Raw genomic sequence first — 24819 nt, 5'->3', positions numbered from 1 at the left:
AATGCTTCCTTGGATCAATCCAACCAAGGGCAGACCTCTTCTTTTCATTCCACCACGGCCATCACTGCATATCCTATATCAGGGCACTTAACTGGTTATATTCAAAGTCATGTCCCACCACTTCAGCATCCACGTTCATTAACTGCTTCATGTGTCTGTGCATACCTCAAGCACTTTGAATTTGAGGACAGAACCACAATATATATGTCTTTCATATCTCCTGCCACTGGCCAACTCACAGATTTAAAATTCCAGTTGAACTGGTAATATAAGCCAAAATATCACCAAAACATTAATTTGGGCTAACACTACAATATGCTGTCACAAAATGTGTTCTTTTGTTTGCAACAGCTAAGGGTAATTATCTCTTATACCTGATTATGATTTCTATTTTTAAAGAAAATAATCCATACCAAACCTTATCTAAAAGTGATTTCATGCTTCTAGGATATTACCATACCTCTGGTTTATTATACAAACATTTACCAAAAATAGTTCAGCAGCAATTTTCAGGTGACATGGTATAGTAAAAGGGTGATCATTTATCTCCTTTGTTGGTTACCGTCAGCCTAGCTCTTCTCCCTCTAGCTCCAGGTTCATGGGCCCACTACCCTCCAGCTGCTTCTAGGATGACCAGAGTCTCTTAAAACACCACCACAGAATGTTATTCCTAGTTTCCTTATTTCTTCTTGTTTTCATCCCTCAAATACCTACACAGCTGAGTCTTTTTATGGGACTGTTTGGTTAATTTATGGTAATTACAAAAGGTGGTAGCTTACAGAGTTTGCTGTCATCCCTTTGATGGTTGCTGATATTTTCACTAGGGTTTCCTGCAGATGCAGTGACTTGGCACAAAAGGAAACAGGCGCCTATGTGGGGCTGAAAGGGCTGTAAAGTTGATTTGAGAACTGTTATGGAGGTGCTTGAAAATAAAGATGGAGACTCAATATTCTTAAAAGTTGGAAGACATTCTAGGAAGGCTGAGCACTGGGCTATGTGCTCTGAGTAGGCTGTGTTCTAATCTCTTCTGCATGAATGTTAATACTTGTCTAATCGAACTACCTGCAAACAATAAGACATGAGGAATACTTACTGTGCACAAGCTACAAAGGACACTGATTTTTTACCACTCAGTGCCTATTATACAGACAAGTGAGGAACTTAAGGGATACTCATGACTACCTACACTAACATCTAACAAGGTCAGAGCTATAGGTCCAAACCACCTGGGATGACTGCTGCCCATTTTGGATATTTCATTTCTATAGATTTTTTGATCATTTAGTAGTGCTCACCCTTTCACTTCAGTGCCTTGCTCTAACACCATTTTCTTGCCTGTGGCAAACACTATTGATATACTCTTATTAAACAGCCTTGTTAATTTTTTTAATGTAACACTATTTCCCCTTAAGATTCATACTTCTTTATGTATCTGTCTTTTAAAATCATATGCAATGTATAATCGCCATTTTCCATCCTGGTGACAGAATGGGACTGCCTCCTTAGTCAGTGAAGGTGTGTTTAAGAGGGCAGGCAGTTATGATATTTTTGGGAAAAGCACTATGATAACTTTAATAAACAATATTTCCAACAGGAAAATGTGTCCTAAGTTGAAGATAACTATATTTCTTTTGATTTAGGTTCCATCTATATTTAATTCCAGACCTATAAAAGCAACTGACAAAATTGCTTGTGAAATGCTGTATAAAATTATACTGGTTTGTTTCATCCTCACAAACTTAAGTACCCACATTTGGTCAGTTACTGTGCCTAGTGATGAGTCTGCTTCAGTACTGTGAATAAGAAAATGTGCTCAGGGCAAACCTTCTGAACTTGATGGTTCCAAGTAGTCTGGTATCATATGGTTTTCTGTCTTCTTTTACAAGCTCTATACAGTAATGTACAGGCTCTGGCCCTCACCCTCCTGGTATTACTCCTTGTTTATTTTTGGCATGCAATATGCGGAATCCCTCTTTCTCTGCAACAGTTTCCTTTTTCTCCACTCTATGAAAGTGATATGTGAAGACCTTTACAAACTTCTAAGCCCCCCAAGCTTATTATTTCACTGACACATGAAGTCCAAATAAAAACTGCTCAATGAACTTTTATTTAGCATTGATATCGTAAGACATTCCCATCTCACAATTTGAGAACACCAATACTAAGAGAATAGAGCACCTAATACAGATAACTCTCTTAGCAATTACTAAGCACTCATAAACTTTAAAACCATGTATGGAGAGAAGGGGAGGCTCTGTAAACTTTATAGAAAGACTATAACAAAAGAACAGTATCATTTCAATTCAATGTACCAAGCCAAGATTTCTTTCCTGTCAACACTCAAGACAAAAAATTAAGACTTTCCTATGTTTTTTTAGTCAGCAATTAATACAAATATTTGTCTCTACCAGCAATAGCTAAGGAATATATAAAGATAACAGTTCTTAGGAATATTTCTGGATAATTTCATTAAGGGATTCTGCTTGAATTGTGCCCTTTGAAGGTCAGTTCAGTAAAAATATCATTTTGGCTGATATTTACATACACAAATGGGGTCCTAGCTAATGATACGTACAACCATTTTAACTTTTCTGAAAATATGAAGTTCAAGAATTTGAAAACAAAACAGCTCTTATTAAGTAGTTTACTTAAATAGAATAATGAATATTGTAATGGGATGCTAATACTGTTATTTCCAGCTAACAAAAGATAATTGATGGAAGAGGGATTTTTTTTATTGGTAATTTTTTTTAATTACTTGAATTTTTCCACTGGAAGTCTAAAAATATGTCATTAAGTACACAAGAGAGCAAGTAAGTCTGGGCCACTCATATGAGCAGAGAAGACATCAAATGAGAATTCTGAAGTTACAGTTTCATTTCCAGGCTGTAGAAAATGTATCGCTTTTCAACTGTTCAATTAAAAAAAAAATCAAGGTAAGTGTTAGAACTACCAACCAAAACCAAAATGCTAAGAGACATTTTACATTTGCCTTATTCTATAAAAATGCTCACTGCCTCTTAAATGAAATCAGGATTCTTCTTGCCTCTCTCTATGTCAAAATAGTCACTTAGTGGACGATGGGTGATTTGGTGTTGAGTGCACTATGGTGTGATACTAGTTAGGGGTATTCAAATATTACTTCAATTAAAAATAAGCAAATAAATTAGAAATAAAACAGTCACCTAGATTAAGGTAAAATATTTTTTTTACCATACTTTAGTTTAAATTGCTTTTTAACTGTCAATGTCAACATGATACTTAGGCTTTGGGAAAGAAGAGGGATGTGATTATTATCAAAACCTGAAAGTTTTTGATTTTAGTTTTTACATGGAAAAAAACTGTATATTTATATGGTGGAGAACTATGGGTACCTTGGTGGTGGGTGTGGTGTGGTGACATGCATCTGTGAAAGTGTGATCCTATGTCTCTGGACCACATCCACTGTTGAAAACCATTGTAATCTAAATAAAAACAAACAAAAAGTATGTTTATCATTTTCATTTTTCCTGCTCTTGACTTAAAGGGATCCTGAAAAATTTAAAGTTTTTTTTTTTTAAAGATTTATTTATTTATACAAGAACCGGGGTACATGCCAGATGCGTGGGAGGGTGAGAGGATTCACCAGAGACAGAGCGGGGAACAGAACAGGCAGACTGACGAAATACACTGCTGAGGGGAGCAGCGGGTGAGACAGGGGAGGTCTGCTTTGCCATGTGGTATTCTCAGATTGAACCCGTGCTGCAGAGGCTGCGGACAGTTTCACAGTGTGGCGTTCAACTGCCTACGCCACCAGGGAGGCCCCAAATTTAAAAACACTATTTAAAATTAAATAACCACTGAAAATTAAATAACTATTTAAAATTAAATCAATAGCCTTAGGTTTTACCTGGTATGAAATAGAGATGTGGGTGTATCAACCTTCTAAGTTTATGTGATTGTATTGCAAAGGCCATGAAGCTTTGTGGTAACTGCCACACACCCAGTCTTTCTCATTAAGAAGTAAGATGCTTTTAGTAAAAAAAAAAAAAAATAAATAAAAATCAGCCTATATTCTGAAGATAGAGGAATGGATTAGAGATAGATATAGAAATTGAGAGAAGCCCTATAGTCCAAATGTGATGGTGATTAACCAATCTAACTAGATTCTCCCTCTTTGGGAGTGTTTTTGACCTCTGGTCACAAATAATTTACTCTCTGAGTTATGGTATTAATTATTATAGTGTTAGTACATGTTAATATAGCATAGTATTAGGTATTAACATCTTAACTCAACATTCATATTAACTCTTAACTTGAGTATAGGTTTCCTCTGCTATTCTGAAAGTAGAACTTTCCTATTTGGTATGATTTGGTTGGTGATTTTTTTTTTGAGGGGGGTCTGAGAATACTCCAAAATTTTTCCATGTAAATAATGGTAATAATGTTCCCAGACACTGACACCCATTGCCCTCACTAATCTACCAAATCATACCAAATAGAAACATTCTACTTTCTGATAAAGGAGAAAACCTTACAGTAAGAAAGCAATTGCATATCTCCTTTACCAAAATAGGCCATGAAGCTTTGCGTTACTGAGACTGGTGACTATTTTTTGCAGCAGGGTCAGTGTGATCTTCTTTTGCCACCAAATTAAAACTACCACTACAAGTTGGCATATATCGATAGCCAACACCGGTTAATGTGTATTTTTGTTAATGTCTATCCAGCTTATTAGAGACAATTTCTTTTCAACTGGCAGTGAAAAGAAAATAATTCCATGGCCTGATATTGAGGGTCTCTTGACTCTCTAGCTTATGCCATAATTTAAGTTGCAGGAACCCTGGTTTATTCCACAAGGTGGTCTCTGACATTGACATTACATAATACTTAAACAGTTTGGAGAACAAGAAATGGAAAGAATCCTGTGTGTCTTGGTATGACAAATGCTTGACAGGATGAGAGAAATTATCCTGAGTACAGTGTCAGTCACTTTAAACTCTATAGCTGTCCACGGGTCTAAAATAAAGACTGGCAAACTATTGTCCTGCAGATGAAATTCAGCCACTACGTGTTTTTATAAATAAAGTTTTACTGAAACACAGTCATGCCCACTTGTTTATGGCTGTCCTGCTGTAGCACCAGAGTAGAGCAGTATGGCTGACTGCTTAGCCTAAAAAGCTGAAAATACTACCTGGTCATTTATATAAAAAGTCTGCTGAGCTCTAATCTACAGCACGTTATTACCCCTTAGAAATGAAGAACAACTTGCTGGCCTTAGCATCTCTTTTTTTTTTTTAATTTTTATTCATTTATTTTATTTATTTATACAAGCACTGGGTGCAGTCAGAAGCGCAGGAGGGTGAGAGAATTCACCAGAGCCAGAGCGGGGAGCAGAGCAGGCAGAAGGACCGAGGTACACTGCTGAGGGGAGCAGTGGGCGGCAGGAGAAGTCTGCGCGCCATGTGGGACCCTCCTCCGGTGGCCGGGGAGCAGCCGGGGATTGAAATGGCGCTGCAGAGGCTGCTGGCAGCTTCGCAACCCAGCGCTCAACCGCTGCGCCACAGGGGAGGCCCTGGCCTTAGCATCTCTTAAAAATGACATGTGTCCTGCCTTTACACTTTTATTGGCTAAATCAAAAAACTGCTAACTGCAAGTAAAACTTGGAGCATGAAAAGCTTTCTAAATGGGGCACCCTACAGTAGTACATGGTTAGGCTGCGCAGCCCCACCCTGTGATATTGCTGCACTAGGATGCTGACTAGAATGCTGCATACAGCTTGAGAAATGTGCTAATATGACTACAGAACATGCCTCTGGGGGGCTAGAGCAAGGCCAAACTACTTTCAGCAGGTATCATTTTTTCAGTATAGTTCTTGGCTAGCCTCTAGATTCTATAAGATAGCAAATGTCTAATACCAAGGGAAACTAGGTGACTATATCATTAACTCATCTTAAATAATATTACCTGACCTACCTCATGACAGATCTAACATGCTTTCAACATATAATGTGGTATATAACATAAGACTGGTTTATCGAGGTACCTAAAGCACAGTGGTATAGGCTAATCAAAACTCTTACCCAAGGGCCTCCCCTTGGTGCAAGGGGTTAAGTCTCAGCACTATGAAGCTACTGCAGCCACTACAGCACAAGTTCAATCCCTGGTCAGGGAGCTAAGCTACATGGCGCAGCAGACCTCTCCTGTCTTGCCTGCTGCTCCACTCAGCAGTGTATTTCAGTCAATCTGTCTATTCTGTTCCCTACTGTCTCTGGTGAACCCTCTCACACAAACCCGCACCCCCCCGCCCCAATACATACTGATTTGGCAGAATTCTAAGAAAAGCCTAAGGTCAATTCTTGTCCATTTTTAGACAGTAGGTGATGGTTTATCCAGATGGATGTATAATTGAAATAAGCCTAAAAGATTGCTGACTTGAGGAAAGATAATGTAGATGGGCCTTCAGAAAGGACACATTCTCATGTCTTACATACATTGTTATCAGAGTGGTTCCAACTGCAGGAAAGTTTCCCAATAATCATGTAGACAGGATTCCAGCTATATGTTCCTTCCACAATCTGATGCTTCTTCAGTGGGTTTATTAAAGACTACAGCGGAAGTGATAAAGGCTGCATAAGGCAGTGGTTATATAAGTCCTAATGGACAACCTGTTCACAGGGTCCAAGTGACTATCCACTACTAGCCAGTGTGTACTCTATCAGCAATATTGACTAAGCCTAAGCCCTTGATTTGTTACCTTCTCTTCAGAAAACCAGTTAATTACCTAATAAGAGGTTAACTACACTTGGACCACTGCACTGCTGAAGGGGCAATACTCTACCCACATTGGAATTGCTACTTCTTGAGGATTTGGATTGGCTCTTCCTGTCTTTTGCACATTTTACATCTCCACCATGTGTGTTATTAAAAATTCCTTGTATATCACCACTAAAGTACTACAGAGCATGCTTTCAAGTACCCACTTCACAAATATCAGACAAGTATCATGGTGACAATAGGATGCTCTGGACTCATCAAGTATCTATCATCAAATAAAAATGAGCTGATAAAATGATGAAGTAGATCACTATATACTTAAGAGTCAATACCATTTATGGATATCACCTTGCAAGTTTGGGGTGCTATCTTTTAGGACGGTTACATTTGCTCTGCCTCAGCAATATATATTGTACCAGAAAAATATGGTATTATCCCTTCCATAGGCAAAAAATACAGGCCTAAGAAACAAGGGGAAGAAATACAAGTAGACAAGCAACAACTAATAAGTTATTTTTAAAAAATTGTTCTTCTAGGCCAATGACTCAGGCTCTACTGGCTCAATCTGTATAATATTTATACAAATTAAAACTGGCAAACTGGAAATGATGGTAGGATTAAAATTTTATCTCTTTTCTTAGTGGTTTTCAAGGTTTTCCAAATTTTCTAGATGACTTTATACTAAACATAATCACTAAAGAGAGAAAACACATCTATCTCCAAAAGCAGATTTTCATTGAAAATGATCCCTAAGGAAAGCAAGAAGTGGCAATGAAGGCAAGGAGTTGCTAATAAAAATAAGACAGGATAATTAGCTTTCCATTTTCTTTGACAGTGGTTACTGTGTAGTACTCAAGTGCAATATGGAAACATATGAAATCTAAACCTGAATTTCTTCACGTATAAAATAAAGATGATAACTGTTATTTCATATATGAAAGAACACCATAAACTGTAACATCTCTAAAAGGCACGAGTTCTTACTATTGATCATAGGTGAGTATCTATGTCCTCAGTGCCTTAAAAAAAAAAAAAAGATTAGTTACCTTTGGGTTAAAATATCTACAAGACTGTGGTTGGGAGCCTCCAAATAGGGCTATGCGGTAGTCATGTTTCTTTCTTCTAGGCCTTGTGCCTTCTACCAGTTCTTCTCTATCCTCTGGAGACAGCAGATGATAGCGCATTCCACCTGTAGAGAAATGCATGGCAACTCTTCAAAAACTTCAGGCATTTTAATGCTTGAAAAGGATATAGGGGGGTCTATTTCTGTAGCTTTTTCCTATTATCCCTCTGTAGCATTCAAGGAAAGAATGAGGGAGAGAGGCAAAAGTACAAGGGACCAAGTCCTGATCAATTTATTTTTCTCAGCAATCACCACCATTCTAAGATTGCCACACCTACTTACTACATATCACTGAATTATTATCTGATTCTTCAAGCCAAAGCTACCAAAATAGTCATTATTAGTTTAGACCTCTTAACTCAGCAGTTCTCAATGTTAACTGTAGATTAAAATCACCAGGAAAGTTGTGAAACTATACCTAGGTCCCACCACAGATCAATTAAATCAAAATATATGGTATAGGGCTTAGGCACTGGTATTGTCACTTTGAAACGTGGCTCAAAGACAAGCAGCTTCAACATATAGGAGCTTGTTAGAAATACCACATTCCAGAAGCTACCTTAGATCTACAAACTCAGAACCTACAGATTTAACAAAATCCCAAAGTAATTCAGATGTACATAAAACCTTTAGGTGTGTAGCCTTAGCATTGATCCTCAAATGCAACAAGGATTTACAACTATTGTGATCTAAGAATGACCCCTTTTTCTTCTGGTCACGGGCAGCTGGGGCATAAAGGGCGGCCATGGCAGACAGGGGAGGGCAGGCACAGTGGCAGAATATTGGCTACCAGAGTATTTAGCCTAATAGGCAAGTAGGCAACTTCTACATGTGTCTGTGTACAAACACATGTAAGTATGGTAAAGAGTGAAGACCACACTCTCTCCAGTCTTGTTAATCTGTGTGACTACCCCTTGCCTGGTATGGTGCTTGCCAAGAAACTTTCTGGTAGCCAGAGGCCTTGAAAGAAGGAAAAGGCCTCCTGTAGGAGGCTCTCTATGGATGAAAATGTTGAACTGTGCATTAAGTTCAATGAGAGCTTTGTTGATATGAATAGGAGTACCAAGGAAGGGAAGATAGTTGTGGAGGTTGCCAGGTATGCCCAGTGTTTTTCATCAGTTTCACTGCCCCCTTTTTGATCTAGAAGTTCTATGTACAGCCTATGCCATGAACCTTTGATCTGGGTGGCCATGCAGACCAAAAGAATGTTCTACATGACCGTTAGCCTGATCCAGGGCTTCTCTTACAAGAGGGCTTATAGTAGGAATGAGTGGAATAAGAACCACCCCACCCCCTCATTCATTTGTGTGAATCCTACCTTCTTCTGTCACCTTCTTGCAGCTCAGCAATGTTTACTGGAAACCATTTATCTCACAATACCAATGCTAATAAATAAGCAGTTTATATGAAAAAAAAAAATCCTTCACCTTCAGCAATTTCTTAGTTTTGTAAATGGCTATTCAAACAATAAGAAACTGTTTTAAAACTGTTTTAAACTGTTTTAGATGATATGGAGGGAAAAAAAAGTACATGCATCATGTATTTTACTCTAAAGCAAATTCCAGATTAACAGAATATTGAAGTATGAAAAAAATCTTATAAATGTACAAAAAGAAAAATAGAAAAGTTTTTTTTAAAAAAGTAGGCCTAGATTGGGCAGCTTTAGAGGAGATAAAAAACACAGAAGCCATGAAAAGAAATTCAGAGTTAACTACATAAAATTTTAAGGTAAATTATTGCATGGTAAGATGAAAAGACAATGGCAGTCTAAGACATCTATAAATTACATAAAAGACAAATACAAACGATACCCTAGTAATTAATGAGTTTAAGATCAGCAATCTAACAGAAAATTAGATTAAGTATCTGAACTCAGTTCACAGAAAAAAGAACTACCAACAAATCTTAAAAGATGCTTAATTGCTCTCATTACAGAAATAGTAGTTAAAATCATACTTCTTCATCAGATAGACGGATCAAACTGTCTGGAACAGAGGGTATGATAAAGGTATAGGAAGCAGGGACTCCTATTATGTGGATGGGCACAAACTATCTGGAGGGCAATAGAGTGTGATCCACAAAAATTACAAATGCACACACCTTTAAAAGTAATTCCCCTGTCAGCAATTTATCGACCTAAAGTTCATAGTCAGGAAAGTGGTCAAAAAGCATGGTATGTGCATACAATTATGGCACTTCCATACAAACGGTATTCCATATGGCTGTTAGGAAGAATGAGGAAGGGTAATATGGACATGCAGAATAATCTCTAAGAAATAATGTGGAATGAAAAAAAAAGCAAGATGTAGAACAGTACATAGAATGTAATACCATTTGTATTTTTAAAATTTGTATATAAGTGAGTGAGTGTGTGCAGACTCAAGACTACCTCTGGAAAGATGTACAAGGTAACAACAGTAACCTCCAGCATAAGGAGATGAAGAATTAAGAACAGGGGTAGCAGAAAGAGATACGATTTACTATCTACCCTTTCATACATTTTTGAATTGTATATGATGTGTAGTACATTGATCCAAAAGTAAAATAATTCTCAAAATGCCTTGGGTCTTTATAAAGAGGGATAGAAAAAATACCAGGTTTGGAGAACAGTTTTTGAGTGAATGAAAATAGGTATCAATTACTTAGCATTTCTTTCCATTTCAGTTTGAGTACAAGCACTCTGCATTAGAATAGCTAGAAACTTCAGCAGCAGCAGCCAAGGCTCTAGGGCAGGGGTCAGCAATTTTTTTTATATAGTCAGATAGTGAATATTTTAGGTTTCGTAGGCTACTTATGGTTCTTGTTACATACTTTTTTTTTAGCTCAAGGCTGGCTCTAGCCTGTGGAGTGTCATTTGCTTTCCTTGTCCCTCATCTTCTCAAAACTAGGTCTAAGACAGTGGTTCCCCGAGCAGCAACACCTAAAAATTTGTTAGAAATCCCAATTATTGCAAACTACCCCAGATCTTCCAAATCAGAAACTCTGGGGTTTGCTCTAGAACACCACACAGGCCACAGGTAAGCTGGAATCTTGAACATAATACTATCAGCAAGAAAAAATAAGGAGCAGGAAGGCAAGAGAGAAGAGGGAAGAGTTGCCAGGCAACAGGAAACAGGGTAATAGTGGCTGACTTTGAGCTGTGGCTCCTTCACAGATAAGCTTTTTCTCCATGAGGATAGGGCTAGGGACAACAAACACTCTGGCATCTTTCTGAGGTGCTCCTTAGGCTTACTCCTTTGGGAATCAATCCTTTGAGCTTAGCTATTGTCATTTGTAAATTCTGAATAAAAACTTGATCTGGTACTGTTACAGAACAGGGAGAGGGGAGCCCAAAACCCCCAAACATGCCTTCCCTAAATAGGTTTCGTTATTCGACACATCAAGACAAAACATACTTTAGCGAGTAAGACTTTCAATGGAAAGGAACTTTAATACAATTAGTGTGCAATACAGAAAAGGGGAAGAATATAGTTTTCAAATCAATCACCCAAGTTACCCGTCCCCTCATGGGTAAATGTCCAGCCAAACAGGATTGGCCCATAGCAGGGCCTAAGGCACCTTCTGGTGGGAACCCATAGAAAAAGATCAGAAATAGCCAGACAAGTCTGGAAGGAAAAGAGCAAATCAAAATCAGGATCAATGCTGTCATTGTTAACCTTCCCACGGGTCTCTCACCCTCATCTGTTTCAACCAGTCCAGGACCAAGAAGCAAGTGCAGCTTCTTCACATGTCTCTCTGCTCCATGAGCCTCCTCCAGGTCTCCTTTTTGTTCTCCATCTTTCTTCCTTCCTTCCCCAGTCTCCTCTCCAGCTTCTCCTCCCTGCTCAGCTCCACCCACCCTGGGTGGGATAGGGAACCTGGAACTTTCCCTTTTCCTGGGGACCACCCTATCATAGTCCTTGGAGGTGACTGTGTTCTTCAGTTTTATTTTATAACTCATTATATTTTAGTTATTAAATTTTTTACTTTAATATTTTTCTAGTTCACCGTCCCCCTCCCCCCAAAGGCAGCACTGAATCAGATGAAAAGAAGGTTAACTGACCATTTAAAGAAAGGAGGTTGGAGGTCTTCTTCCCTGCATTTAGTTCTTGCCTTGTCCCCAAAGCCTGAAGAATCTCAGCTGCTTATGACTAGTCAAGGAATTTTAGAACAACCCAATTTCCTTACTTAAAAAAAAAGACAAAGAAAATGGGCCTCCCTGGTGTTTATCATCACTTACCATCAAGAAATGCAAATCAAAACCATGAGATCCCACCTCACACCCATGAGAATGACCTATAGCAAAAGACCAGAAACAACACGTGCTGGCAAGGGTATAGAGAAAAAGGGAACCCCTTGCACAATTGGTGGAAATGTATACTGTTCCAGTTCCTATGGAAAAAAATACAGTAGTTCCTCAAAAGATTAGAAAGGGATCTGCCATATGACCCAGCAATTCCACTCTAGGTATCTACCTGAAGAATACAAAAACAATAACTCAAAGGGATATTTGCACTCTTATGTTCATTGCAGCACTATTTACAATAGTCAAGATATGGAAACAACCTAAGTGACCAAAGAGTTGAATGCATCAGGAGGATGTGGTGGATATCCACAATGGAATACTACTCAGTTATTTAAAAAGATGTTATCTTTCCATTTGTGACAACACAGATGGAATTGGAGGGGATTATGCTAAGTGAAATACATCAAGAGAACAAATACTGGATGATTTCATTCTTATATGGATAATAGAGAAATAAGACAAATTGACAGGGCCTCCCTGGTGGCACAGGGGTTAAAGTCTCAGCACTATCAAGCTATCACCAGCCACTGCAGCATGAGTTTGATACCCGGGCAGGGAGCTAACCTAAATATGGTGCAGCAGACCTCTCCTGTCTCACCTGCTGCTCCCCTCAGTAGTGTATTTCAGTAGACCTGCCTGTTCTGCTCCCTACTTTGTCTCCAGTGAATCCTCTCACCCCCCACACCTCTTGCCTACACCCAGTTCTTCTATGTATAAATAAATAAAAATAAATCTTTAAAAAAAATAGTAGAGAGTGGTACATTGCATACTTCTTTTTTGTATCAACTTCTTAAGTGTTAGATGAGTTCATGAGTGTTTATATTATTATTCTTTATACCTTTTTGTACAGCTTTAATACACATACTAAAAATTAAAATAACACTACAGCATAATTGCCCAAATCCTCAAACTCTCAGAAAAAAGCAATAATTTTTATAAGTGTCTACTAGAAATAAGTTTATGTAAATTTTAGGAAAACAAAAGCACTTTTTAAATTATAGCCAACTTCCATTCACTCCAATCACACATACATTGTACCCAATACTTATACCCAACTAGGTCCATGCCTCTTAGTGAGAACTAAATGTATGTCCGTGTTAAAGTAAGAAACAGACAAGACTGCTATTTATCACAAGATTTAACAATATAAAAATGTGAGACTAGATGTGCTGTTTTAAAGTCCTTTCCTCTTGAAAGCCATCCCCATGCTACAAGGAAGCAAATACAATCTCTACCTTTGACAGTATTTGAAGATCTGTAATCCTGATACACAGTTAATGAGGCCAGCTAGTAGAAAGCTAAACCTAAATAGTTGTTGAAGAGACACCAATGAGACTGCAAATTACCCCGCAGAAGCCTGGAAAGACTCATAATTGCAGACAGAAAATACCCAAGAAAGTGGGAGTGAGATAAGAAAACACTAAAATTCTGAATAAGCAACAGTTGAACTACCAGCTTTCCTTTTCTGACTGCAGAGTCAAGCACCTGCTCTGCCTTCTCCATGGTAAAAGACTGGAGAACTGGTCTTCATAGATACTACACTACAGATGTTCCAGACCTAGGGAATAACATAGACAAGTGAGTAAAATTGACAACTGGGATTAAGTCAAAGCCTACATATCAAAATGTCACCCAGTTTCTCCAGTGCCTCTACCTAACTACCTGGGAAAATAAAATATTTATAAATACTGACATTTGGGAGTTTCCAAGTAAAATGTCTAGCTACTTTGATTACCCTACCCTATAGTTCAGCCTCAAGACCTGAGAAGCCCTTTCACACATAAACCTTATCTATTGGTTTAATAGTAATTTACTTTTGGGCCTTTCTGGTGGCACAGTGGGTTAGATTCCCGGCTGGCCAGGGAGATTCCCAAATGGCGCAGCAGACCTCTCCTCTCTCGCCTGCTGCTCCCCTCAGCAGTGTCTTCGGTCCGTCTGCCTGTTCTGTTCCCCGCTCTGTCTCTGGTGAATCCTCTTACCCTCCCATGCCTCTGGCCTGTACCCCTGTTCTTGTAAAAATAAAAACAAATCTTTAAAAAAAAAGTAATTTACTTTTATAAATGATTCACAGATGAAATCAAACATTAAGAAAAGCTTTCAAACAACAAAAATGGAAAAAAATCAAAGGTAATACAGAAAACGCAGACAATGTAAGAAAACTTCAAAGGCATTATTATAGACTACTGTAGAATGATATTATAGCCATGAAATAAGTAATTAGAGACTATGTAAAAGTTAACAAAATTTAAAAATAATAGATAAAATAGGTGTTAAAAGAAAAATTAAGGCTATCTCCTAGAAGACTGAATCAAGAGGTAAAATGGATAATGAGACAAGAAAAGATTAGAGACTCATTGTTAGAGAATCACAATACCAATAATAGAGAACTGAGAAATCTATTTCTGAAAAGACAGAGAGTGCCTAACAAAATTTATTTTTAAAATGATGCACATCGAGCTATGGTATTGCAAACTGAAAACTTCAGGAATTAAAAACAGATCTTAAATGCTTTCAGTGAGGAATAAAGTAAATCAAAGGATCAGATTTCCCAAACATTGGATACTAGTAAATAATAGGGCAATGCCTTTAAAATTCTAACTAAAAAATATTTTCAACATAATTCTATGATCAATTTAACTATTCTTCAACAATTTTGTGGTAATATAAAGACATGAGACTTGTCAAGTCTCCAAATATTTACTGATCACATACTCTTTCTCAGGAAACTTTCAGGGGATGTTTTCCATTAAAAAGTGAAAATTAAGAAAGGGGAAGACCTGGGTCTAGGAGTAGAGGAGATCAACATAACAGAGTAGTGAAAGGACATCCTGGGATAGCAGAGATAGGAAATTCTAGGACAAAAACTGTATCTGAGGCCAAGAGAGCAAATCGTTCCTAATGAATAGTCAGAAAGAAAGTTCTAAGAAGATATTTCTATGAAATACAAAAAAAAGGCGCAACAGATAGTTTAATGTATACACAATTTTATTAAGTGGCATTTTTTACAGCGGTATTAAGGGTTGGGGCTTAACCTATAAGTCACGAAAAACAAGTAAATGAAAAAGAAATGTGTCAATTATTAGCTTCAGGCCTCCCCACCCCCCATAAAAAAAAGCTGTTTAGGAAATAAAATTTAATTACAGTATAGTATACTATTTACCTAAATAAAATAAAAAAGAAAACACTAGAAATAAAGTACAAGAAAGCTACCATATATACAAAAGGAGAAAAAGATAAGTAATTTTTACCTTCTATCACATACATGCCTATACCGGAGAACCTCAATTGATGAGCAGAGAACCTCAATGTATTAATTATCTGGAAGAGCAAAGTCTTGAATGTTTCTCCCTGGCTATTGAGTCTGATCCATTCTAAAGAGTTTTAAGCCAAGAGAAGCAGGTTATAAGACGAGGTTATAAATGGATATTAAGGCAACTTACTTATCACCATCTTAAGGCATTCAGGATTGTCTTGAATAAGTGGTTCAGCTTGTACTGTTTTACTTAAAAAATTCTTTGATATAAGAGGAAACCTGACTTTAGCAAGTATATCAACCATAAATGGCTGGCGATTAGGTTCATCATATTTCAACCACCTGACCGCAGCATCATAAACCTAAGGGAGAAAAAAAACAGCAGAGCAACTTTAGATGGCAGCAGTATTTCCAATTACTGATATTTATTTACTTTCTTACTGAAGGGGCAAATATCATGAAGTCACTTATTCTCAATATTTTATTCAGATATCTACTTTAATTCACCTACCCCCCAACACTTGGTTATACTTTAGAATAGTTAATATACTGCTCTGCTGATTCTTGTAGGTAGTATTATTTTAAATCTAATTACTATTATATAATGTAATGACAGGAAGAATGTGGAATTTGTTATTTTTTTAAAAACAATAGTTTCCTTTTCAGGAGATATAAGACTTAATATTCCTGAATTATGAATAGACTTACCTACTTTGCAGAAACTTTAAGATATAAAAATACCATATTAAAAAAATAAATTATAGGGCCTCCTTGGTGGCACTATGAAGCTATTCCCAGCCACTGCGGCATGAGTTAGATCCCTGGCCAGGGAACTAAACAATATGGCACAGCAGACCACTCCTGTTGGGCTCACTGCTCCTTTCAGCAGTGTATTTCAGTACATCTGCCTGTTCCGCTTCCCATTCTGTCTTTGGTAAATCCTCTTACCCCCACACCTCTGGCCTACACCCCAGTTCTGCATACATAAATAAATCTTTAAAAAATTATAGTATAATTTCTATACAAATATAAAAATATCTTCCAAAATAGTATCATACCATTTAGCTATACCAAACAAGTCCAACTTTATTAACATAATTAGATTTATAAACCATTAGTCTAAACACACTGAAAAAAAAACCTATTATACTTCCTTTGCATACACATCTATACACATATTTGAGCTAGTTAAATTAATTTTCGGTTGGTGTTAATAAGGCCTAAATTCTTATTCTTAGGAGTTAGTTTTCTGTGGGACCTGGTCTATTTTTTAGATGCTTATTTTAAGAATAGTTTTAGATTTATAGGAAAGTTGCAAAGATAGTGCAGAGTTCCCATGTACCCTGCACACAATTGTTGAGATGTTACATTAGCAGGATAGAAACTAATACAGACACATTATTATTAACTAATTACCTAATATTCTTTTCTGTCCCACAATCCTGTAGAGCTACTACATTATATTTAGTCATTTTGTCACCTTAGGCTCTTCTAAACTATTACACTTTCTTAATATTTTTTTGTTTTTGATGACCTTTTGCATGTTTGTGTTGACAGTTTTGAGTTCTGTAAAATGTCCCTCAATTCGGGTTTGTCTGATGTTTTACTCAAGATCAGACAAAGGTGATAGTTTTGGGGAGGAAGACCACAGAGATGACATGTCAATCTCACTACATTATATACAAGGTGCACGTTAATCAACCTGCATTTTTCAAGGATAATGTTAACCTGTAAGTAGTGTTCATCAGATTTCTTCAGTCTAACGTTACTTTTTCTTCCTTTTCCATACTGCATATAAGCCTATTAGTTTTGACCATGGGAAGTGAGGTTTTTTGTTTTGTTTTGTTTTGTTTTGTTTTGTTTTTGCCTAGTCAGTTCCTTTAGTTCTGACCTACCAGTTTGCAAACTGATACTCTGGGCCATGAAGAATATTGGCTGGGCAAAAGAACATGATTCATTGCAAATCTTTTATCTTTATAACAAAAGTAACTCAGAGCCTACAATCTTACACTACCTTTAATAGTTTCCTATTGTTAGTATAACAAATCATCACAAACTTAGTGGATTATAATATAGAAAAGGATGTGTGACTGTGAATAGGGGTTAAGTGAATGTCTGCATATCAAAGTGTCCCTCTACCCCCACTAGACTTCTACCTCTGACAATTTACCTGACAGTTTTGGAGGTGAGAATCCAAAATGGGTGACAGTTAGCTAAATTCAATGTCAGCAGATTGACTGAAGGCTTTAGAGAAACCATCTCCTTTCCTTTTCCAATATCTAACAGCAACAGGCAATCCTTGGCTGGTAGCCCCTTCCTCCATCTTCTAAGACAGCCCTGGCTGGTCAAGTCAAGTAAGTCTTTCTCACACTGTATGTTTCTGACACTGACGCTTCTGTCTCTTTCTTCCACATTTAAAGACACTTATGAATATGCAGGGCACACCAGAATAATCTCATCCCAAGATCCTCAACTTAACCACATCCTTAAAGTCCCATTTGCCTTATAACATATTTAAAGGATTCAGACATGAAGGCATTGTTTTGCCTACCAGAGTACCCAATGGCTTTAGCTTTACCACGTGGCCTATCTCTCAAATACCCTATAAACACTCAAGAATTACTCTGCCTATGAAACAGACTTTGGAATACAAAGAACACATTCTATCCTAATATGATTCTTTTCTTTGCACTGCATCCAAACATGAGGTAGAAAAAATTAATGACATTTTTACTAGGAAAAATACAAGAATGTAATTTAGTCACCTGATCCTCAGCTCTCACAGTCAGAGTATCCTGGTTGAGAAGATGTGTGACTCGCTTAACATCAAGTTGTAGAAATTCATCAGTTTTGTAAACTTCAGTAAAATGCTGATGGATAAAGTCATCTGCAGTTGCTTTCAATTCAGGACAGTCCAGACACTCTGCTAGCACACTTATACCTAAACACAGAAAGAATATAAAAGAATAGAACATCAGGTTTGAAAAAACCCAAGTATCATTCAATATAAACTACGATTTCAGGAAAATTAGACTGACTTTCAAAAATTCGGCTGTCATGGGCTGTTTTATCACTTGTAGAAGTTAAATATTGGAAGCTTTGAGCAACAGAGAATTGACAAATGCTGAAAACAGGAATTCAATCTGCTCATAGAGAGAGCCATGCTAAACAGAAAGCAAGTTGCCTGGGTACTGAGTGGCTACACTTAGCTCAACTATCTTTGCCAGAGATTCAGGCTCTCTTGCAGGCTGCTAGGCTGTCCTTCCTCCCATCTTTGTAATCGATGATGGCAGAAAGCACCCAGAGGTATAACTCCTACATGGTTTCAAAAGCCCAAAGTCTAAAACATGTTTAGCATAAACTTGCTCCAGATTCCACACTATGCTTTGTACATTATACTTACTCCCTTTTTAGTTGAATCACCCCAATAGGAACTTTAGAGTGCTAGGAAGTTAGGAAAATATACTTAAGTCATCATCTTCTAAAAACTTAAGTAATTACCATTTTATAATAAAAATTTATGGGATGATTTATTTAAATAAGAGGAAATAAATTTAAATCTCAGGACTATAAATCTTATTGACAAATGGAGCTCCAAATTATGGCCCAGGGATGTGAAGGGGTTCAGTCCAGAGTGTTTTTCTTATGTAGATGGGGTTAGAGGCTTGCTTTCATTTTTTAATATAGGGATCTCTTACCTATGTAGACCCAGGGCTACCTTTTCAAAAAAAAAATCATCAGTATATTCACCCGCACAGCTATCTCCCCTCCTGCTCCAACTTGCCTAATTCCTTTTCACAATAACAGGCACAATTTCATTCTCATGCCTTTACTTGGCTTTTATCTCCCTCACCCCCACCTCTCTGATTTCTTTCTGCTTCCTTCCCATCTGCCTTCCAATATCTTTTTCTCTGCACTCACAGCGGGGGTGTGTGCTAGACAAAGTAATGAGCTTCCAGTAGGAGAGGAGCCTACAAAATCACAAACAGGGGAAGCTTGCAAAATTTCTCAAGCCTTCTTCATAAGCCCTTCGCTCTAGCCTTTGTCGTCCTGTCATCAGCATCCCTATTTCTCCCCTGGGTGAAAATTTTTAGCACTGGTTGAATTCTCAGGTCTCTCCCTCTATTCTCAATTCCACTTTGTGTTTCTTTCTGTTTCCTAGCACTCTTACCCTGATCCTCTTACCCTCTGAATCAAAGCAAGGATAGAAAAATGTAATTACAAATGCATTCATTCATGTGCCACTAAGGATCATCTCAGATTGAAAAGCATATTATACTCTGACCAACTTTCTCTGCTTTTTCTGACACCAAACATAATCACATTATTAATAGTATGTTTTTTAAAATATTATTACATTTAAAGTGGAGTGCTACATACAGAAGTCGTTTAATTAGTATCTTAATTTACAGACTAGGATTTTTTTTTAAGTTTCTAGTATTAAACAGTTCACATATTTGACAATGTAATGAGGTAGCATGGTATAGTAGTTTATAAGATTATTTGAATTCCAATCCCATCTTCTCCACATACTAGTTCTGTGACCTAAGGCCAGTTATATAACCTCAGTTTCGTCATCTGTGATAGACTATGGCAATTAAGTGCTTCAACAAAGGTAAACATTCATGTTTAAGTTATCATATATTATGACACCACTACCAGAAATGCTTACTTCTAGTCCCAAATACATGAAGACTGAAAACGTTTTATTCAAGCTATTTTGTATCTTGGAAATATTGATTCAGAACTAACTGGACTTATTGCCCACAGTAATATACATCTCCCCTAAGATCCTTCTAATATTATTGCTAGAAGAATTTCTAGTGGACAATGTTTTTAAGATTAAATGAGGACACTTAAAACCATGCTTCTTTTCTTTATTATACTTTAAAGATTTAAAAAGATCTGATCTCTTACCAAGACAATTTGAGGCATCAACTTGTTCTTTCAAAAAATCAACACACATTTTCTTCACAGGTTCAATCTGGTACTGGTTTGCTGCATCTAACAAAGACTGAACATTGTTGCTATTCACAGAAATTCTGTAATTAAGTTAAAGTGTCATTAGTTTCCTATAATTTTTTATTATTTAAGAAATGCTATTACAGAATATATCCTTACTAGTCCCTAGTTAAACAAAAAAGTAAACCACTTCTCAGTTCTTGAGTTAGTATGGCACACGATCCTCAAATGTCTCCACCCTTGTAATTTTTAACTATGAAGAATTTGGAGCACATTAGTTACAACAATGCTTTGCCATGACAGAACCCAATCTTACTCCTCAACAACAGAAATGAGCCTTCTTGACTTACCTAGCAGTATAAGCAAATTCCACAAGTTGTTCAATAATGTCAGGCTCAGCATCTTTGAGTTCAACTTCAAAGGACTTTGATTCAAGCATGTTAGCTAAAATGAAGAAACATAAATGGCATGAGTACTACCACAACTTTAACTGAAAGAATATTCTGGGCCATGTTAAATATGGAAAAGAATAATAGGACAAATATCTCTGGAAGAAAATATCTCAGAAAGGACATTATTTTATATTATTTTTTTTTAAAGATTTATTTTTATTTTTTATTTTATTTATACAAGCACTGGGTACAGTCAGAAGCGTGGGAGGGCGAGAGAATTCACCAGAGCCAGAGCGCGGAGCAGAGCAGGCAGAAGGACCTAAGTACACTGCTGAGGGGAGCAGCGGGCGGCAGGGAGGGGTCTGCGCGCCATGTGGGACCCTCCTCCGGTGGCCGGGGAGCAGCCGGGGATAGAACCGGCGCTGTAGAGGCCGCGGGCAGCCTCGCAACCCAGCGCTCAACCGCTGCGCCACCGGGGAGGCCCGAAAGGACATTATTTTTATAATAAATACAAAACTCTTCACAGTTGAAGTGTGCCTTAATTAAAATAATCAATCTTAAATCTAATTGTTGAATTACTGTACTTAAAAAAAGTCCAAGTGAACAAAGATATAAAGCTAGATTTAGTATTTCCCAACTCCTAAAATAACTTAGTAGCACTCATTTGCTATTGGCAAAATGCCTCTGAGGTCACTAGAACAAACTTATGAGAACAATGGTAATTTTATGCAGAGTTACCTAGAGCTTGTAAAGCTCCATTTTTCTCTAAAACCCTAGTAAGGAGTCAGAATATCAAAGAGAAAACTTGAGGCAGATCCATTAAACAACCTGATTTAGCTCATAAAACAGTACTAAGATGAGAAAGCAACATTGGACTTAGTTTTTCAGTTCCAAATCTAGGGCTCTTTCTAATATAATATGCTATGTCTCATTTTTCACTTTTATTTAAATTTGCTAAAAAATCATAATATGATGTAACTGTTCTTTTGCTTTTCCACCTGAGGTTAAGGGAAAAACCACCAGGCATTCAGTAGAAGCTATAACTCTACCTAAAGACATCTGGCCTTTAGAGATAATAAAAGGACATTTGTCTTTTGATCAGTCATCATCATTACTGTTTTTTCTAAAAACTAGGAAAAGGGCCTATTTTCATTCATGCCTAAACCCATCCTCATAGAAAAAACAATGATATGTTTTACCTTAAAATACTTACTTGTGAACATTAAGTTAAAAAAATGACTGGCTGCAGCAAGAACAACACGATGAGCAGGTATCTTTCTTTCCTGGACCATAAGGATCACATCACACAATGTTTTCTGATAAAGAAAAAAAGAAATTACAAGGGGTTCACTGAGCCTAGCTTAACAAACATACAAACTAAAGGTGGGGGGCAGGGGAGGTGGAGTAATTAAAGATCCTTATAATCAGAAAATGTTAGGGGGAAAATGTCCCAAAGCAAATTTCATATAGGCTTTGTGGACTCCACCCCCACCCCAGGTCAAAGCCAAAGACACTGGGAACTCCAAATCCCATCACCACCAAAGGGAAAGTGGCTGGGACCTGAGGGTGGGGTTAAGCAGCCAGGTGGATACAAAAGGCAGACACGTGGGCTTTGGGGGCTCTCCATTTTTGGGCTCTCAGCCAGCTGGGAGCGACCGGTCAGCTCTGAGAGTGACTTTGGGTTTCCAGGTCGTCGGATCGGGTAGGACGCATTAAAGACTTTATTTTCCTATTTTTTCCCTGAGTTGTACATTTTCCTTATTTCTTTTTCTCTTGTAAATAAACCTTTTATTAACCCTTTTGCGTGTGTCTGTAGTAGAGTATTCATAAGTCCCTTTAAAGTGCGCGGGTGAGGACCCACAGCCAGGAACCCGTTTAATATCGGGGTTGCTCTATAACAGCTTGGCGCCCACGAGGGGGAAAAGAATGTCCCAAAGCAAATTCCATATAGGCTTTGTGGACTCCACCCCCACCCCAGGTCAAAGCCAAAGACACTGGGAACTCCAAATCCCATCACCACCAAAGGGAAGGTGGCTGGGACCTGAGGGTGGGGTTAAGCAGCCAGGTGGATACAAAAGGCAGACACGTGGGCTTTGGGGGCTCTCCATTTTTGGGCTCTCAGCCAGCTGGGAGCGACCGGTCAGCTCTGAGAGTGACTTTGGGTTTCCAGGTCGTCGGATCGGGTAGGACGCATTAAAGACTTTATTTCCCTATTTTCTCCCTGAGTTGTACATTTTCCTTATTTCTTTTTCTCTTGTAAATAAACCTTTTATTAACCCTTTTGCGTGTGTCTGTAGTAGAGTATTCATAAGTCCCTTAAAAGCGCGCGGGTGAGGACCCACAGCCAGGAACCCGTTTAATATCGGGGTTGCTCTATAACAAAAAGATTAGGGAAACCAAAAGAGTTTTTCTGACACAAATTTTAATTCTCAGGGTGAATTTCTATGGTGACAGAAATGACATAGCAGCAATATCCTTGATGGTTTTTCAAACACAGCCATTTGTTTTTTTCTCAATTATCTATATTTGATAGAATGTATATGGCATTTCCCAAGAAGTAGACTTTAAGATCTAACTTTAAACATGAACATGTCAGATATGGACAAGCTGACTTTCCTTAAATAACACTTCTCTCAAACACACATTTGATAGGAGCTGAAGAGAGCAAGTTTTAAGTTGTGATATCAAACTTAGGTCAAAATGGTGTCTCATTAGGTTGCTGAAAGAAGGCAGGTCTAAATGCTGGAAAAGTGAAATATTAAAGAAATAAATTAAGGTTTACTGGAATCCTTAAAGATGAATTGCAAGCAAAAAACCCACCTTTTTGTCAAATCAAATTCCAGCGTCTTAAAGAATGTATAGGTTAGGCTCAGAGAAAATATAGAATTTACAATATGTTCAGCACTCTCTTAAGCACTAGGAGCATGAAGAAAATATATTCAGAGTAAAAAAAGTATCACCCACTAGTCTAAATAATGGCTTAGTAGCTCAAAGGTATGGCATGTTACAAATTTTCGTATTTTACTGAAACTTTAATAGTTTCTGATAGATAAATCACTATGTATTTTATTACTCCACAAGAAACAATTCAAAAGAAGGTAATGCACACCAAACTGGGCTAAGAGGTGAACAAAATTTTACTTATATAACTTATTTGAAGCTTTTTTTCATAAGATGTATAGGTTATTCCTTGCAAATGATACGCAGATTACTTCAAGTTATTGTTATGCCAAAAGTGTATTTAATGAAAAATTTCAATTTCCTTTTATTTGGGGGAAAATTGCAGAGTAGGAATAGCTCTCAGGGGATTTTGCTACATACCACACCAAAAAATACCAGGTAGCAAAATCAAGTTAACTATTTTGTTACTACCAAAATGAGCAAATCCAGCTGCTTAAGAGAGAGAAGGGAAAAGGGAGAAAGGAAAAAAGGAAAAGAGGGAGGGAAAGAAAAAAATGGACAGAATAGCAAGCAAATCAGAACATAGCATTCTCACCGAGAACACATCTATGACTACTGATAGGAAGTTTCAGAAAACAAAGAGCTAAACCAAATTTAGCAAAAAACCTTTCCAAGGCATTCATGGCAAAACGGAGTTTAGTGGAGTGAGCTTATTATAGGAACTGAAGACAGACAAATCAGGTTTTGTACAGTAAAGACTAAGCCTAAGAGTAATCTCCAGCTGCATGTTAAAGTGTGTGGGGAGTGGATAAAGGGGAAGAATCTTTTGGATCTAAATGATAAAAATATTTGATTATGCTGTAATATCTTGCTAGGTTTGGACAACAGATGGGACTGAGCTAAAAAGAAAGGTCTCTTCTATTAGCAATCATCTGGAAAGAGGTGCATCCACAGAAAAAATGTGAGAAGAGACAGACAATGGATAAACTGGAGAATAGAGAGATTATAAGACCTCAGTAAACAGAAGAGAAACTTACAGAACAAAAAAAAAATCTACTTTTATTTTTTAGATTTACTTAATACTCATTTATGCATACAAGAACTGGGGTGTAGGCCAGAGGTGCAGGGGGTGAGAGGATTTACCAGA

The 24819-nt window shown here is 37.5% G+C and overlaps 1 protein-coding gene across 1 annotated transcript in view; it reads right to left on the bottom strand.

Moving 5' to 3' along the window:
• Window positions 1-24819, bottom strand: part of KLHL7 (kelch like family member 7) — a gene marked incomplete at both ends in the record, with an annotated part of 61983 nt that overhangs the window by 21349 nt on the left and 15815 nt on the right. Inside the window, 6 exons of the mRNA XM_084229686.1 lie at window positions 7803-7945; window positions 15605-15779; window positions 18183-18358; window positions 20335-20459; window positions 20730-20823; window positions 21985-22087. Coding sequence (XP_084085812.1) covers window positions 7803-7945; window positions 15605-15779; window positions 18183-18358; window positions 20335-20459; window positions 20730-20823; window positions 21985-22087 — 816 coding nt within the window. The remainder of the gene's footprint in view (window positions 1-7802; window positions 7946-15604; window positions 15780-18182; window positions 18359-20334; window positions 20460-20729; window positions 20824-21984; window positions 22088-24819) is intronic.

Source organism: Talpa europaea (assembly GCF_964194135.1).
Source record: "Talpa europaea genome assembly, chromosome: 3".
NCBI classification, from domain to species: Eukaryota; Metazoa; Chordata; class Mammalia; order Eulipotyphla; family Talpidae; genus Talpa; species Talpa europaea.
This window is presented reverse-complemented; position numbering and strand designations above follow the sequence as displayed.